Source organism: Mustelus asterias, chromosome 21, assembly GCF_964213995.1.
Source record: "Mustelus asterias chromosome 21, sMusAst1.hap1.1, whole genome shotgun sequence".
Classification (NCBI taxonomy): domain Eukaryota; kingdom Metazoa; phylum Chordata; class Chondrichthyes; order Carcharhiniformes; family Triakidae; genus Mustelus; species Mustelus asterias.
The window spans coordinates 53,143,764-53,162,872 of record NC_135821.1 but is presented as its reverse complement, the minus strand read 5'-3'; the positions used below and the strand labels follow the sequence as shown (position 1 = coordinate 53,162,872).

The following is a 19,109-nucleotide window of genomic DNA, read 5'->3' as shown; positions in this document are numbered from 1 at the left end:
GGTCTAGGTTGGACCAGGGAGCGGCGCGGGCTTGGAGGGCCGAAGAGCCTGTTCCTGTGCTGTATTGTTCTTTGTTCAACTCTGTGGTTTGTTTGCTGCTAATCTGTTATACATTGAAAAACATCTGACAGATCCTGTTTCAGCACATTTAAAAGTTTTCGCTTTTTGTCTTCTGCCTCTAGTTTAATTTTGTTTCACGTATCTTGTCAGACAGGCTCCATGTGGTGTTTCCTTGTAGGAACTGTACTCTAAAATGTTGAGCAGTCTCAAATTCCTGCAGATTCATTACAGGGAAAGAACCTCTCCCATGCCACCCTTGCTCACTTGTTGCATTCTTCAAGGCTCGTACTGTGTAAACTACTGTATCTTCATGTCTGTTATAAGCACATGCAAGTTAGCATGTGTATGTAATAAATGAGATCTACATCATGTAATAAATATGAGATCTACATGTCTATAAATTTGACAATGGCAGTCATATTAACTAATCACACTACTGTGCATTGGATCTAAGCATTAAATGTCATATTTGGCTGACGTAACTGCAATGTGTGAAATCATAATCGACGAAATCTGCACGTTCAAACAGGATTATAATTCAGAAGAAAAGGAAGTGGTATATCTGACATTTTTAGTGCAAAATATTTTGCTGATCATAAACATTTTGGGCATTGAGGTCTCTGTGTACTTGCAAATCTTCATATATATTTTCAGAGGAAGGTTTCCATACAATTTGCTGCTTCTCTAGGGCCATAGTCAGTTACCTGTCGGCAAACAAGAGAAAGTGTATGAAAATCCTGTTGAAGTCAAATAATATTCAATTGAAAGGTCATGTAATAATTGGTTGTGGCTAGGTTACAAACTCAAAATATATATAGAGGACTGGAGAATCCATTGTGATTATGGAAGGATCCAGGTAAGACTGTCGGGCCAGACTTCAGCTGAAGGGGCCCCCTTGATATGTAGCTGATTTGCTGAAAACAGCATATTGCTGTCCCTAACTTGTCTAATGTCAACAGCTCTACTTATTTGTGAAGTTGATAGTGGATGCTTTGGAGATCTTGACCCTTATTGGTAAGGGATGGCATTGCTGAACAATTATAATTCCTTCCCAACTACTAATCTACATAGTAGTTTTAAAAGTTGAAATAATTATGATGGAATAGTATGGTTTTATGGTCGTAACAGACATCATGTAGAGGCAATTGCATATCATGGAGCAATGACCATATTACCGATACCTCATCAGGTTGTGTGTTTTGCTTTGTTCATTCGCAGGATGTGGGTGTTACTAATGAGGGTCATGATGTGGAGATGCCGGCGTTGGACTGGGGTGAACACAGTAAGAAGTCTCACAACACCAGGTTAAAGTCCAACAGGTTTATTTGGTAGCAAAGACATTTCCACTCCATCTGACGAAGGAGCAGCGCTCCGAAAGCTTATGGTATTTGCTACCAAATAAACCTGTTGGACTTTAACCTGGTGTTGTGAGACTTCTTACTGTGTTACTAATGAGGCCAGCGTTTATTATCCTTGAGCAGGTGGCGGGGCCACTTTTTGGAACTGCTGCAGTCAGCCATCCCAGTTTTGAGACAACAGTGGCTTGTTCGGTTATTCATAGAGCAGTTTAGAGTCAACCACATTACTGTACTGTAGCTCTAGTCGCAACTAAGCCTGATGAGTCAGGACACCAGATTTCCTTCCCTAAGGGATGTAAATAAGCCATTTGGGTTTTTACAACAATCTGGTAGTTATGTGGTCGTCATAATCAGTACCAGCCTTTCATTCCAAATTTATTTAATTAACTGAATTTTAATTTCCCTAATTGCTGTGGTGAGATTTGAACACAAACCTCTGGCTTACTAGTCCAGTCACAAAACCACTATCCTATTCTTATGCATGTGGTTATGTTAAACATCTCATCCAAATAAACAAAAGTATTATTGATATTTAATTCACCACAAAAGCAATTGACTTTGAGTAAGAAGTTTGTGTTCTGATATGCTAAGCCACATTAAACAGCAAAAGAAAATCCATACACTGTATCTTTCATGATCACTTTGCATATGATATTTGTGATGGACTCTCTGGCTTTACTATGACTTGTAATAATCCATTTGGAGATCCTAACCCAACCACACATTGGCAAATACCATTTTAATTTAAGCTTTTAAATAGACCAGCATTCGACATGAAGACAAATGTATTTTGTGCATTGTGCTCCAGTTTCCAATAACTCACATTAAATACACTCCTATAACGTTTGATCTGAGGGGTACTGCAAGTTTGATCTTGGAGGAAACAAATTTTATACTAAGTAAAAGTCTTAGCAACTTTCGAGCAACTTTCCTGACTTCAGTACTGACCACTTGCACTCGACAGTTTTTACAATGGTTGACTTGGGTGGCGCAACAGTAAGCAATGCTGCCTCTCAGCACTAGGAACGCAGGTTCGATTCCAGTCTCGGGTCGCTGTCAGTGTGGAGTTTGCATATTCTCCCTGTGTCTGCGTGGGTTTCCTCCAGGTGCTCCGGTTTCCTCCCACACTTCAGAGATGTGCGGGTTAGGTTGATTGGCCATGATTTGCCCCTTGGTATCAAGGGGACTAGGAGGATAAATATGTGGGGTTACGGAGGATAGGAGTTGGGTGGGATTGTTGTCAGTGCAGTCTCGATGGGCCAAATGGCCTCCCTCTGCATTGTAGATTATATGACTTGTCAATTTGTTCCTTATTTGCCTCTCCTTTGTGATTGCCCATGTGGAAATTAACAATCAGATAATGTTTTTTGTCACCAAATAATCGCTTTCTGTAAACTTTATAATTTTTTTCCAGTCAGGGATTAATTCTGTTGCTCAAACGTTATAATTGTAATAGTTAAGTTTGTATCTTGCTCTCCTGGGAAGTATATTTTGAATGGTGCTCATGTCAAGTGTTCAGATTGTGTACATTGCCAACAACAGGTGTTATCATTTTACTAAGACCTTTGTGATTGTTTGGGGAACGTTGAAAGAAGAAAAAATATCTTGTGTGATTGAGGGGAGTGTGATTTGAGGGGGAGGGTGATGGCTGTGGGAAGGAAGATGTAAGGGGCCCAAAAACAGGAGAAGTACCAGAGTCCATTATTTCCCTCTCTGGCCCTGGTGGCAGGCCATGAGGTTACAGATGGTTGAATATAATTCTGCTGCTGGTGGCTCACATTGTTTTATGGATATCCAGTTTAGAGCTGCCTGCTTTGTTCATCCCATTTGGCACAATAGTAGAGCCACATAATATAGTGGAGGTGTCCTCAGTGTCTCCACAAGGACTGTACCTTTGTCACTCCTATCAAGACTGTCATAGAAAGATGCATCTGCAACAACTGGGTTGGTGAGGATGAGGTAAAGCAGCTTTTTCTCTCTGCTGTCTTGCCTGCAGGCCTAGTCTGGCAGGTATTTCATTCAGGGCTCAATCAGTGATGGTGCTACCAATCCACTCTAAATGATGGACATTGAAATCTCCCACCCAGATTACATTCTGTATCCTTGCTATCCTCGGTCCTTCTTGCAACTGGTTTTATAACAGCAGGAGTCACCAGCTATGGTGAGGCTGAAGGTGGTAATCAGCAGGTTTCCTTGCCCATGCTTGAGCTGATAGCATGAAACTTCATAGGGGCTGGAATTAATGTTAGACCCCTAGGGTTACTCCATCCTGACTGTATATCATTGCTGCCACCTCTGGCTCTGTCATGCTGATGAGACCGGTAATACCCAGGAACGGTGTTGGAGGAGGATTGGCTGTTAAGGTATGAGTCAGTTAGTATGACTCATGCTGGTGCCTAACCAGTATATGGAGCAGCTCTCCTCATTTTGGCACAAGTCTCCAGTTATTAACGAGGATGACTTTGCAAGGTTGGTCAACTGGTAAGAGTGGACCTTTGTCATTTCCATTGCCTAGCTCAATGTCAGATGGTCCATCTGGTTTAGTTCATTTTTGACTTTTCTGTGGTTTGATACAATGGAGTGGTTTCCTGGTCCATTTCAGAAGGCAGTTATGGGTCAACTACACAACTGTGAGCATGGAGTCCCATGTAGGCCAGACTAGATAAGAATGGTGGATATCTTATCTTGAAGGACATCAGTGAACCAAGTGGTTTGTTATGACAATCTTGTAGCTTCATCATCAGCACTGAGCACTGAGACACTACAAGAAGGACGGGTTACACCTAAACTGGAGGGGCACGAATATCCTAGCTGGGAGTTTTGCTAGTGCGGTTCGGGTGGGTTTAAACTAATGTGGCAGGGGGGTGGGGATCAGAACAATAGGTCAATAAGCAGAGGCTGGGGACGAGGTTGGGGCCAAGACAATGCTATCTAAGAGGAAGAGCATTTTGGGGGAGGATGACCTCTGGGCCTGGAGGTCTGGCGTGCATCTGCTTCAATGCAAGGAGCGTCACGGGCAAGACAGATTAGCTTAGAGCCTTAATGCTTGCGCGGAACTTGGATGTGGTTGCAGTGATGGAGACTTGGTTAAAAGAAGGACAGGACTGGCAGCTGAATATTCCAGGGTATAAGTGTTTTAGGCGAGACAGAGGAGGGGCTAGGAGAGGTGGGGGAGTAGCAATGCTGGTTGGGGAGCATATTACAGCAGTACAGAGGGTGGACAATTTGGAAGGGTCAGGTAACGAGTCAGTGGGTGGAGCTCAGAAACAGGAAGGGCGCAGTCACGATGCTGGGGTTATACTACAGGCCTCCCAGCAGCTCACAGGAAGTTGAGGAACGGATATGTAAGGAGATTCTGGACAGGTGCAGAAAAAATAGGGTTGTTGTAGTGGGAGACTTTAATTTCCCTTACATAGACTGGAAATCGCTTAGGGCTGGGGGCCTGGATGGAGAAGAAGTTATAAAATGCATACAGGAAGGTTCTTTGGAGCAATATGTTGACAGTCCAACGAGAGAGGGGGCTATACTGGACCTAGTACTGGGGAATGAGCCCAGTCAGGTCATCAAAGTTTCAGTGGGGGAACATGTGACAAATAGTGACCACAAATCTGTAAACTTTAGGATGGTAATGGAAAAAGATGAGTGTTGTCCTATGGGTAAGGTGCTGAATTAGGGGAAGACTAACTACAGCCGGATTAGGCAGGATTTGGTGGCTGTTGATTGGGAGAGGCTGTTCAAGGGTAAATCCACATCTGGCATGTAGAAGTCTTTTAAGGAGCAGTTGATAAGACTGCAGGACAGGCATGTGCCTGTAAAGAGGAAGGATAGGAAAGGTAGGATTCGAGAACCATGGATAACCAGTGAAATTGTGGGTCTAATCAAAAAGAAAAAAGAGGCATACAGAAGGTCCAGGCAGTTAAAAATAGAAGGAGCACTGGAGGAATCCAGAGAAAGTAGAAAAGAACTCAAACAGGGAGTTAGAAGGGCAAAAAGGGGGTCACGAAATGTCCTTGACAGACAGGATTAAGGAGAATCCTAAGGCATTTTATCCATACGTTAGGAACAAGAGGGTTGTCAGGGAAAGAATCGGACCCCTCGGGAACAAAGGAGGGGAATTATGCTGAGAACCAAAGGAGATCCTAAACGAATACTTTGCATCAGTATTCACAAAGGAGAGGAACATGTTGACTGGTAGTGTCTCAAAGATGTGTTGACCCATTAGAAAAAATCTCAATTACAAGGGAGGAAGTGTTAGGTTTTTTAGGAAACATTAAGACAGACAAATCCCCAGGGCCGGATGGCATCTATCCTAGACTCCTCAGGGAGGCAAGAGATGAAATTGCTGGGCCTCTAACAGAAATCTTTGTCTCTTCACTGGACACAGGTGAGGTCCCAGAGGATTGGAGGATAGCAAATGTGGTTCCGTTATTTAAGAAGGGTAGCAAGGATAACCCGGGTAATTATAGGCTGGTGAGCTTGACGTCCGTGGTAGGGAAATTGTCGGAGAAGATTCTTAGAGATAGGATATATGCGCATTTAGAACTGAATAATCTCATTAGCGATAGACAGCATGGTTTTTTACGAGGGAGGTCATACCTCACAAATTTGGTTGAGTTTTTTGAGGAGGTGACTAAAAACAATTGACGAGAGAAGGGCCGTGGATGTCGTCTATATGGATTTTAGTAAAGCGTTTGACAAGGTCCCTCGTGGCAGGCTGGTGCAAAAGGTTAAATCTCACGGGATAAAAGGTGAGCTAGCTAGATGGGTGGAGAACTGGCTTAGCCATAGAAGTCATGATGTGGAGATGCCGGCGTTGGACTGGGGTAAACACAGTAAGATGTTTAACAACACCAGGTTAAAGTCCAACAGGTTTATTTGGTAGCAAAAGCCACACAAGCTTTTGGAGCTCTAAGCCCCTTCTTCAGGTGAGTGGGAATTCTGTTCACAAACAGAGCATATAAAGACACAAACTCAATTTACATGAATAATGGTTGGAATGCGAATACTTACAACTAATCAAGTCTTTAAGAAACAAAACAATGTGAATGGAGAGAGCATCAAGACAGGCTAAAAAGATGTGTATTGTCTCCAGACAAGACAGCCAGTGAAACTCTGCAGGTCTAGGCAACTGTGGGGGTTACAAATAGTGTGACATGAACCCAATATCCCGGTTGAGGCTGTCCTCGTGTGTGCGGAACTTGGCTATCAGTTTCTGCTCAGCGACTCTGCGCTGTCGTGTGTCGTGAAGGCCGCCTTGGAGAACGCTTACCCGAATATCAGAGGCCGAATGCCCGTGACCGCTGAAGTGCTCCCCAACAGGAAGAGAACAGTCTTGCCTGGTGATTGTCGAGCGGTGTTCATTCATCCGTTGTCGCAGCGTCTGCATAGTTTTCCCAATGTACCATGCCTCGGGACATCCTTTCTTGCAGCGTATCAGGTAGACAACGTTGGCCGAATTGCAAGAGTATGTACCGTGTACCTGGTGAATGGTGTTCTCACGTGAGATGTTGGCATCTGTGTCGATGATCCGGCACGTCTTGCAGAGGTTGCTGTGGCAGGGTTGTGTGGTGTCATGGTCCCTGTTCTCCTGAAGGCTGGGTAGTTTGCTGCGGACAATGGTCTGTTTGAGGTTGTGCGGTTGTTTGAAGGCAAGAAGTGGGGGTGTGGGGATGGCCTTGGCGAGATGTTCGTCTTCATCAATGACATTGATGTACTCCACTCACATTGTTTTGTTTCTTAAAGACTTGATTAGTTGTAAGTATTCGCATTCCAACCATTATTCATGTAAATTGAGTTTGTGTCTTTATATGCTCAGTTTGTGAACAGAATTCCCACTCACCTGAAGAAGGGGCTTAGAGCTCCGAAAGCTTGTGTGGCTTTTGCTACCAAATAAACCTGTTGGACTTTAACCTGGTGTTGTTAAACTTCTTACTGTGTTTAGCCATAGAAGACAGAGGGTAGCAATGGAGGGGTCGTTTTCCGGTTGGAGGTCTGTGACTAGTGGAGTTCCGCAGGGCTCTGTACTGGGACCTCTGCTGTTTGTGATATATATAAATGATTCGGAGGAAGATGTAGCTGGTGTGATCAGTAAGTTTGCGGACGACACAAAGATTGCTGGAGTTGTGGATAGTGATGAACATTGTCAGAGAACACAGCAGGATATAGATAGGCTGGAACATTGGGCGGAGAAATGGCAGATGGAATTTAATCCAGATAAATGCGAAGTGATGCATTTCGGTAGATCTAATGTAAGGGGGAGCTATACAATAAATGGCAGAACCATCAGGAGTATAGTCACACAGAGGGACCTGGGTGTACAAGTCCACAGATCCTTAAAGGTGGCAGCACAGGTGGAGAGGGTGGTGAAGAAGGCATATGACATGCTTGCCTTTATTGGACGGGGCATAGAATATAAAAGTTGGCATATGATGTTGCAGCTGTATAGAACGTTGGTTAGGCCACATTTGGAATATTGCGTCCAGTTCTGGTCGCCACACTATCAGAAGGATGTGGAGGCTTTGGAGAGAGTACAGAAAAGGTTTACCAGGATGTTGCCTGGTATGGAGGGTCTTAGCTATGAGGAGAGATTGGGTAAACTGGGGTTGTTCTCCCTGGAAAGACGGGGGATGAGGGGCGACCTAATAGAGGTGTATAAAATTATGAAGGGCATAGATAGGGTGAACAGTGGGAAGCTTTTTCCCAGGTCGGAGGTGACGAACACAAGGGGTCACGGGTTCAAGGTGAGGGGGGCAAGGTTCAACACAGATGTCAGGGGGACGTATTTTACACAGAGGGTGGTGGGGGCCTGGAATGCACTCCCATGCAAAGTGATTGAGGCGGACACGCTGGGATCGTTTAAGACTTATCTAGATAGCCACATGAACAGACTGGGAATAGAGGGATACAAACGAATGGTCTAGTTGGGCACATGAGCGGCGCGGGCTTGGAGGGCCAAAGGGCCTGTTCCTGTGCTGTATTGTTCTTTGAGACTTGCTTTTCATTCCAGATTTTTTAATTAGTCAAACTTAAAATTTATGCAGCTGCCATGGAGGGATTTGAATTCTTGCGTTGACGAGAGAAATCCAAAAGCATGATTGTGCACATGAGAAGGCTATACCAGCTGTCAGTTACTAAACCTTGATTATGATCTACTAACTCTGGTTTACTGGTCTCCTGTTGAGGCATTATATGAATTGTACTACAATCGGAATTCATTTTATTTTGATAACTATTATGACATTGCCATTTAATACTTTCAGTTTTCTTTTTTGCTTTTTAGCTGTACTAAATCTGTTTTTGCAGACCAAATACTAAATAGTAGAAAAATTGGGAGTATTTTCTCACTCTTTGGAGTACAATGAATGATGCTATGGAATTTGAAGTGGGGAGAAATATTTATTTTCAAAAGGAGAGAGAATTTTGATTCTAGCTTTTATTGAATGTTCATTGAAAATTGCAGCTCTTGGAAATTTGAATAATCCTTTGTCTAAATTTGACACATTTCAGAGATGTTCTAATTTGAACTTATTTCTTTCTTTGTTTGCAGCCCCTCCTGCTACAACCAACTTATTTCAGCCACCTCGCAGGCCAGGTCTTGGCACCGTAGGGAAGCCTATTCGTCTGCTAGCCAATCACTTTCAGGTTCAAATTCCTAAAATTGACGTTTACCATTATGAAGTGGATATTAAACCCGAGAAACGGCCTCGCAGGGTTAACAGGTGAGAGAAGGACATGGGACTGGTAGCAGCCCTTGCCCTCAGACTAACCAGTCTGACAATCTAATCTTTATTGGAAGATAATTTTTAAAACCTGAAAAGCTTTCGCTATCTGGAACCAAGTGAGAAAAGCTGATAGTTTATCCTTGTATGCATCCCCACTGACACATAGCAGGAGAATAGAGAGTCCAATAAATACAACTTATATTGAATGGTTGATTTGTTAACAGGAATTTCTCTTTGCTGAAAACAACACATCAATAAACAACCGCCTTTGCTGTGTCTTTGTCTTCTTGCCAGCAGTTTATTTTTAAATAAAACTTTGATCAAAAGCCTTAATATCCATTTTTGTTTGAGATCAGGATTGTTTTTGTACAAAATGAGCATAGCCCATTTGGGAGTTGACCATTGCTGGGTTTTTTTTTTGGGGTGTTGTGGCTAAGTTCCCAAGTTTTTCATTCACACAGTTTTCACTAGGAGGCATGTACTGGCAAGTAAGTCATTCTTTTTTGAGGCCAGTTTGTTTTTCAAACTATTCTTGTATTCCTGTCATTGTGGAGATAAATCTAGACTACATCAGGAAACTGAAAAAGCAACATCTCTACCATTTAAGAATAAGAGGTCCAAAATCTGTATATTTAGACATTCAAGTTTCAGGTCCTTTATTATGAATGTTGTTCTATTTCTAGAGAAGTGGTTGATACCATGGTCCGACACTTCAAGATGCAAATTTTTGGAGATCGACAACCGGGTTATGATGGGAAAAAGAATATGTACACTGCAAATCCATTACCAATTGGGCGAGAGAGGGTAAGTATGAGATTTCTATTCAAACTGATCTTGCAGCCTTTGAAAATGTTTGAAGTACTTCAATTTTTTTGCAGAGTTTTTAAATGTGCAAGTTCCTAATCAAGTAACTCACCTCCTGACTCCCAAAGTCTGTCCATCATCTACAAGGCTCAAGTCAGGACTGTGATGCTGGTGTAATATCCTCCGCTGTCTTGAGTGCAGTTGCAACACCACTCGAGAAGCTTGACACCATCCAGGACAAAGCCCGCATAATTAACACCCCATCTGCCCTCTTAAACACCCTCCAGCACTGACACACAGTGGCAACAGTGTATACTATTGTGGGCGGCTCAGTTGTTAGCACTGCTGCCTCTCAGCCCCAGGGACCCGGGTTCGATTCCTGGCTTGGGTCACTGTCTGTGTGGAGTTTGCACATTTTCCCCGTGGGACTGTTGTTGGTGCAGAGTCGATGCGCTGAATGGCCTCCTTCTGCACGGTAGGATTTCTGTGATCTACAAGACGCACTGCAGCAACTCACCAAGTCTCCTTTAAGAGCACCTTTCAAACTTGCGACCTCGGCCACCTTGATGGACAAGGGCAGCTGGTGCATGAAAACACCACCACCTGCAAGTTCCCCTCCAAGTCTTGCACTATCCTGACTTGGAATTGTGTTGCTGTTTCTTCAATGTCGCTGGTTCAAAATCCAGGAACATCCTCCCTCATTACACTGTGGGTATACCTATATCAGAGGGCCTGCAGAGTGCCAAGTAGGTAGCTCATAACCATTTTCTCAAGGGCATTTAGGAATTGTCAGCAAATGATGGCCTAGCTAGTGATGTTCAAATCTGTGAAATGTTTTTAAAATTGTCATGTTGGCAATAACAATGAGGGAAAATGGGTAATAATGGTCAGAGTAGTCATTTTAGTAGGAAAGAGAAGGGAAGAATCTCATTATGCTACTTTGGGAGGAAGGACAGTATCAGCATTGACTAAGAAGGAATGGAGTGTCCAGTTTCAGCATGACCTCGGGGAAAGGTGGGACCAGTGTCTGTGTGAGCTGGTGGAATGGAAGAATATCTGCTTAACTGAGCTGGAAGTGTTGGAGAGTGCCTTATTAAAATGAAGGGTGAAAGGAGAAAGTGTCATAATGTAAAATAAGATTAGAGAAGAGGAAAATGGGGAAGGAGAAACAAAGTTCAGTTGGCTCGGTGGTTAGCATGTGATTCAGATTAACCCCAACAGTGTTGGTCCCTTTCCTGTTCTGGATGAGGTAGACTTGAAATCTGCCGCCTCGTCCTGTCCCTTAGAGTGGCAGGCAGTGGCAAACCATCACTGACAAACAGTCGAAAATAGCTCATGATGAAGCATCAGCAGACAGTGAATCAAGCACATGCCTTGGGGCTGGGCACATACGAATGAATGAGAAGAGAAAAGGGTAGGAAAATTAGATTAATTACATTGTCTTGTGTACCAGGTTCAGATGGGAATGGCATGCCTTTGCAGGTATGGAGAGCTAAATGTAGGATAGTTGAATGTTGAAAAAACCTTTTGGTTGAATAAAGTTTGGTCTGTTGAAAATTCTGGTGTTAATAGATTTTGACCTCGGGTGTGAAGTATAAATGTTAATTTATGTTTGTAAAATTCAAAACACACCAATTCTGTGATTCGACATCTGAATCTTTTTACTTTCATGTACTTAAAATGCATGAGAAGCAATGTTGTGTATATTTGAAACTTAAGTTACTAATTCATTGTTTTTACCTGTTGGGAGCTAGGGGCTTTCGAGCTATTAGTCACGAGGTTACAGATTGTGGTTGAGTACAATTCTGCTGTTGCTGATTACCCACAACGCCTTATGATTGCCCAGTTTTGTGTTGCTAGATCTGTTCGAAATGTATCCCATTTTAACACCCTGGTAGTGCCACACAACGTGATGATGGGTATCTTCAATGTGAAGATGGAGCTTCTGCCAATACTGTCAAGAGCAAATGCACCTGTGGCAGGCAGGTTGGTGAGGATGAGGTCAAGTAGGTTTCTCCCTCTTGTTTGTTCCCTCATCATTTGTGATAAACCCAGTCTATTAGCTATTTCCTTCTGGACTCAACCTGTCTGGGCTGGTGTTATTGATCCATTCTTGGTGAGGGACATTGAAGTCCCCCACCCTGAATACAGAACCCCCCCCCCCGTTCAACCTGGAGGAATACTGCTTCATCAGCTGTTGGGTACAGGGAGACAGGGTAATCAGCAGGAGGTTTCGTTGCCCGTATTTGACTCGATGCCATGAGACTTCATAGGGCCCTGAGTCGATAATGAGGTGTTCCAGGGCAACTTTCTCTGCACTGTATATCACTGTGTTACAACCTTTGCTTGCACCATGTAATGTGTTGTATACAACAATAAGTTATGGCTAAGAGGGTATGAAGGAGTCTGTAATGATTTTGAATTTTATTATAGGTTGACTTGGAAGTGACCCTTCCTGGGGAAGGCAAAGACCAGACCTTCAAGGTTTCTATACAATGGGTCTCCGTTGTCAGTCTGCAGCTGCTGTTAGAAGCTTTGGCAGGGCGTCTTAGTGAAGTTCCTGAGGATTGTGTGCAGGCACTCGATGTTGTCACACGGCACCTTCCCTCAATGAGGTAAGTGCGAATGTGCTTTTAATCTGTTTTCAGATTAAACCTGAGTTCTGCTTTTCTGAAAAATGGCAAATTGTGCTCCATTGGAACTTTGTGACAGCCCATACGTGCATGTTATTCGTGTCTTTTAAATAGTGTGCATGAAAGTTGGCATTTTTAGCAATTTTAGATCAAGGCTTGACAGAAAGATGGAGGGGAAAATAGCTGTAAATAATGTAATCAGCTGGAAATGCATAGCAAGGCTGACAGCTTATTAAAATTAGAAAATGGGTTCACATCAGGTGTATACTTCTCATCAAAATTTGAAACTAGGAGGACAATGGAAGAGTTCAAATATTAATGCCTACAATAATGAAACAGCTAGTAGCCTTTGTTATTCATGGGATGTAGACATCACTGGCTGGCCCAGCATTTATTGCCGACCCAACTGCCCTTGAATTGAGTGGTTTGCTTAGCCATTTCAGAACACTTGAGAGTCAACCACATTTCTGTAGACCTGGAGTCACACTTAGACCAGACCAGGTGAAGACAGCAAATTTGCTTCCCCAAAGGACATGGTGAACCAGCTGATAGACCGCGGGCCCCCGTGGTAGCTGTGAGTTACTATGTGTGAAGCTGGCTAGCAGCAGCAGAGGCTGAGTGACAGGCCTCTGCTGCTAGAGACCTGTACATGCACAATTGTGCCTCTGCTGCTCTCAGCTTTCGGGCAAATTAAGCTCCACTCTCAACCCCTACAGATGAGAAACCATTTTGAGGGGTTTTTTTCAGTCGAAGTGCATAAGATAGCAGATTTGGACTCGCCCACAAAATGGATCAGAAACTCTCCTGTTTTCATGCTTGCCCTGGACTTAGAATTTTTTTGGTAAGATTGTCCCCCGCACAGTGACTGGATACCTGTGGTGACAGTTGATTAGGGCTGGAAAATGTGAAATAATCAAAGCAAGATTATGCATCCAAAAAAAAGGCTGGGAGCAGATTTGTATCGCAGCAAACAACTGTGTGCTTGTACCCATGTTATCTGATGTCCAATCCATTGCCTCTGGATCATTGGTCTCCATTAGCCAAGGTGAGAACTACAGGCAGTTGAGCATTCAACTTCATTAATTCTATTGGCAAATCTGCTTTTATTGCATCTGTTTGATTGTGCCAAATTTCATATCATCATCATACCAATACATAACCTTGGAAATCAATGACATGTTGTGTGCCAGGCCTACTAATACTACCAGGTTTCTTTCAAATTTATCTGTAGCTGTTTCCACATCATTTGTTGAATATGTCAATTATTTTATTTCCAGATGTATAGTATTTTGCACTAATCCATATTAAATTTAATCTGGAACAAGAGAACGTAATCTTAAAATTAGGTTATTTAGGAGTGGGATCAAGAAGTGCTTTTTCCAACAAAAAGATTAGTGAAAATCTGGAACTCCCCCTCGAAGCTGTGAATGCCTGGTCATATGAAGTTTACAAGATTCGAGGTCAATTTTTGTTAGGCAAGGGATATGGAGTTGTGATCCCGATCTGTGATTTAATTGAACAGGTTTGCAATGCTGAATGGTCTATCCTGCTTGTGTTTGTCTTTTTGCAGTTTGCCCTACCAACCTTGTAGTTTGTGTTGCATTCTCGGAATTCGCAGTTTCCCCTAGTTTCATTTCATCAGGCACAGTATATAAACCTGAGAAATTTTCTTGGGAATTTCAGTTTCCTCCCGTTATGAGAAATGGCTTTGAGAAAAATGGTAGGCTACGTTGAAATGCCTCCTAGGTCATTGAAGCTTCAGGCTAAATCACTGCTATCTAAATGCCTTTTGGCAAGCAGAATTGTAAAGGTTAGTTTCTTTTTTTAAAAAAAATAATTCAAGAGTCTTACTATCTTCCCTTCCCCACCCTCCCCTTAGGTATACCCCAGTGGGTCGTTCCTTCTTCTCTCCTCCAGAGGGTTACTACCACCCACTGGGTGGAGGTAGAGAGGTCTGGTTTGGTTTCCATCAGTCTGTTCGACCTGCCATGTGGAATATGATGTTAAACATTGATGGTGAGTTGCACATACTTATTACCTCGATCCTAAAACATTCTTGATATTTTTTCCTGACTTGCTATCTTGAAATGCTCATTATAAAATCCAATAAGGTAATATTATAACGGGATCCAATGCAATATATTTTGCAATCAACTGCAACCTACCACAGACAGGCAAGGGAATCAAAAGATCAGTACAATGGGGTTTATAAAAACATTAAATCTAGCTGAGCTAACTTGTTTTATTAGATGATGCATGAATAAAAAATTATTTTCTGTTTGAGGCCGTGTGTTGTACCAATTTTTAAATTCAATTATGTCTTGGGTTTCTATCGAAAACTATGAGAGATCATTACAGCTTTGTTGATGTGTCTCTCTTCAGCATTGTAAAAAGCTGACTGGAGGAGAAAACTAAGAGCACAGATCAGAATATGATACTATATGCTGCTCCAGTGGGGGAAATAATATCTTAAAACTACAATTACAACTAATCAAAGATGTGCAAGTTAGATGGATTTGCCATACTAAATTGGCGGCACGGTGGCACAGTGGTTAGCACTGCTGCTTCACAGCTCCAGGGACCTGGGTTCGACTCCCGGCTTGGGTCACTGTCTGTGTGGAGTTTGCACATTCTCCTCGTGTCTGCGTGGGTTTCCTCCGGGTGCTCCGGTTTCCTCCCACAGTCCAAAGATGTGCGGGTTAGGTTGATTGGCCATGCTGAAATTGCCCTTAGTGTCCTGAGATGCGTAGGTTAGAGGGATTAGTGGGTAAATATGTAGGGGTATGGGGGTAGGGCCTGGGTGGGATTGTGGTCGGTGCAGACTCGATGGGCCGAATGGCCTCTTTCTGTGCTGTAGGGTTTCTATGTTTCTACGTAAATTGCCCCTTAGTATCAGGGGGACTAGCTAGGGTAAACGCATGGGCTTATGGGCGTAGGGCCTGGGTGGGATTGTGGTCTGTGCAGACTCGATGCGCCAAATGGCCTCCTTCTGCCCTGTAGGATTCTATGATCCATGAAAAACTATGACAACACATTACGTTAAAAGTGACATGTACAGTATACTGCAGTAAGTGAGGCTACAGATCATTCTATCTCAGAAGTCTACCTGTGAGATCTGTCCTTGTAAAGTAAAGACACTTTTTTTATTTGCATATGAAAACAGATTTACTGAGGAAGGATTAAATTTTAGTACATCTCCAGCAATATTGGCTGATCCAGGTTGGTGCTAAATGTACCTTCTGGTTTATTTAATCTCTCCTTTTCAGTGAAACAATTGGTCATCTCATAGAAACATAGAAACTAAAAGCAGGAATAGGCCATTCGGCCCTTTGAATCTGCTCCACCATTCATTTTGATCATGGCTGATCGTCGAATTCAATATCCTGGTCTTCCCACTACCCCCCCACATATCCTTTGATTCCTTTAGCCCCGAGAGCTATATCTAATTTCTTCTTGAAATCAGACAATGTTTTGGCCTCAACTACATTCTGTAGTAGTGAATTCTACACATTCACCACCCTCTGGGTGAAGAAATTTCTCCTCACCTCAGTTCTAAAAGGTTTACCCCTTATTCTCAAACTATGACCCCTAGTTCTGGTCTCCCCATGATTGGGAACATTCTTTCTGAATCTACCCTGTTAGAATTTGAAAAGTTTGTATGAGATTCCCTCTCGCACTCTTCTAAACTCCGGTGAGTATCTTCAGCGACTTAGTCTATCCTCATATGACAGACCTGCCATCCCAGGAATCAGCCTGGTAAACCTTCACTGTACTCCTTATATAGCAAGGACATCCTTCCTCAGATAAGGACACCAAAACTGCACACAGTATTCCAGGTGTGGCCTCACCAATGCCCTATACAATTGCAGCAAACATCCCTATCCCTATACTCGAATCCTCTTATTACTGTAACCAGATGTTTTTAAATGTTAAATGTTTCTATTTCGTAACCTTTGTTTCTGAGGGTTCTCTGAATAATCAAATAGAGTGCAGAATCCAAATTGCTGCTTAACTGCTGCTTTTTGATGTTCAGAAGCACTCAGCAAGTCATTGACAGCCTTAATAGTTCAGGATAGAGAACCAGAAATGGCAAATTCAGGGCCTTATTTTGCACTGACTTTTAGGAGCAAGAGTTTATTCATGCATTGGTTGTCTTTATCCTGTTTTGTAGTGTGTCAGCATCCAGAAAAAGCAAATTTTGTGCTGAAAACATACGTGTAAAGTGTGACCTTCCACTTCTTTTGTGAATGTGGTGTTTGCCTATACATGTCACCAAATTCATTAAACTAGTGAGCGACCATTAAAACCCTTCCCTCTGTTCCTTGTTGAAAAACTCGTGTTTCAGAATTACATGGAAAATTGAGTCATTATATCTGGGATCAAAATATTTTGTTTAAGTTCTGATCTAATCCAATGGAATGCACATTTTTTTAAACTTACACACTTGCACAGATTCTGTTGCATATTTGTAGTTGATGAATGCTTTTATCTTTAACCCATAGATTAGAAGTTCTAAATATTCATTTGCTCAACTTTGTTTCATTCCTTTCATTGGGTTAACGCAGTGTAATTTCTATAATATTTGTTTCCCAAAATATGAGTGAGTTTTGTGTCTTACCTTTATTTCCATGTTATCATCAAATCTAGGAAATTATTTGATTAAAAGGCTCAAGTAAACCTATTGCTGCTGAGCATCTAAAATGATAGGTGGAACCCATTTCCTTATTTGCCAGATACAGGTATATTTTGGTAAATAGCCTATGAACTAATCTTTAAAAAAGAATTTTGACAGCAAGCTTAAATGGCAGCACGGTGTAATGCTCTTTATAGCAGTTAATCACAAAGGTAAGAACAACGGTCAGTTCAATACCAAATATCCAAATCCTGGTTTTCCACCTGTAGTATAATTTTATAATCGAAGATTGAGTGAGGGCAAATGTTGGACAGCGCTAAATTCTTGTTTGTTCCCCAACCATTCCACATCCTATTTCAAAAAAGGTGCTAATAAAGTACAAAATCTTGAATACTATGCCCTTCGGGTACAGCCTTTTGTTGAGGGAAACTTAACTGTATCAGAAAAATACAGAAAGTCATACCAAGGATAATAATCTCGAGTAAAGTGCAACCTTTATCCCAAGATTCATTCTTTTAGCTGCTTATATAAATGAAAACAGCAACTCTTTCCCTAAACTAGTATGTCTGATATGAGGCTATCATTAATTCCTCATGTAGTAATATCCCTCGGCATCCTTAAATCCAAGTCTCTCTTGAGGCCGTATATCCTTTTTCATCAAATTGATCACTTATTGAAGATTTTAAACCTGCAGTGGTGTTTTTTAATGTTGTTGGTCCAGATTTTACTATCAGCAGCAGGCAAACTGTCACCAGCTGTTCATTACACTTGCCCAGAGACTCTGCGCTTTTCCATTAGAACTTGATATTTGGCTTTCTAATCATTGCACTAACTTGTATTTTGTAATGCCTTTAATGTAACAAAATGTCCAAAGTGCTTCACAGCAAAATTGATGTCGAGCAGGAGATTAGGACAGATGATCAAAGAGGTAGGTTTTAAGGTGTGCCCATAGGCTGAAAAGTTTAAGAAGGAAATTCTAGAGCTTAGGGCCTTGGCAGCTGAATGCACACCCATTGGTGGAACAGTTAAAAGCGGGGATACTTGAACCTGGGATTTGGAATGCCGATGTCTCGCAGGGTTGTGGAGCTGAAGCAAATTAGAAGTTAATTAAACAAGTTACGTCAACTATGGCTCTGTTAGCAGCATGCTTGTCATTAATTGCAGGGTTGTGGGTTCAAGTCCAAATCCAGGAATTGAGCACCAAAATCAAGCTTGATATTCCAGTGCAGTACTAAGGGGGGAGTCTTGCATGGATGGATGTAAAAGGCCTCATGGCATTATTTCTCAAAATACATTCAACTGGTCATTTACCACATCACTGTTTGTGAGAGATTGTCGTGTACAAATTAGCTGCCATGTTTCCTACATTACGACATGAACTGCACTTCCAAAAGTATTTAATTCCTTTTTATATATTTGTAAAAACTTTTACTATCATTTTTTATATTTTGAGCTAGTTTAGTTTCATAATCTATCTTTCCTTTCTTAATCGCTTTCTTAGTCGTTCTTTGTTTTTTAAAGCTTTCCCAATCCACTAATTCTCCACTATTTTTGGCCACTCCGTACGCATCTGTTTTTATTTTAATACTCTCCTTTATTTCCTTCGTTATCCACGTCTGGTTATCCCTTTTCTTACAGTCCTTCTTTATCACCGGAATATATTTTTGCTGAGTACTTAAAAAAAATCTCCTTAAAACTCCTCCACTGTTCCTCAGCTGTCCTCCCTACCAGTCTGCTCGCCCAGTCTACATTAGCCAATTTCGCCCTCATCCTATCGTACTCCCCTCTGTTCAAGCAGAGGACACTGGTTTGGGAGTCTACTTTCTCACCCTCCATCTGTATCAGAAATTCAACCATTTTATGATCACTCAACCCAAGAGGATCCCTCACAAGAAGATCC

General features: G+C 42.1%; 1 protein-coding gene across 2 annotated transcripts in view; it reads left to right on the top strand.

Moving 5' to 3' along the window:
* Positions 1 to 19,109, top strand: part of ago4 (argonaute RISC component 4) — a 68,798-nt gene that overhangs the window by 16,016 nt on the left and 33,673 nt on the right. For both annotated transcript variants that reach the window (XM_078237899.1, XM_078237898.1), the window contains exons 2-5: positions 8,965 to 9,136; positions 9,823 to 9,943; positions 12,377 to 12,558; positions 14,456 to 14,592. In XM_078237899.1, the coding sequence (XP_078094025.1) occupies positions 8,965 to 9,136; positions 9,823 to 9,943; positions 12,377 to 12,558; positions 14,456 to 14,592 (612 nt within the window). The remainder of the gene's footprint in view (positions 1 to 8,964; positions 9,137 to 9,822; positions 9,944 to 12,376; positions 12,559 to 14,455; positions 14,593 to 19,109) is intronic.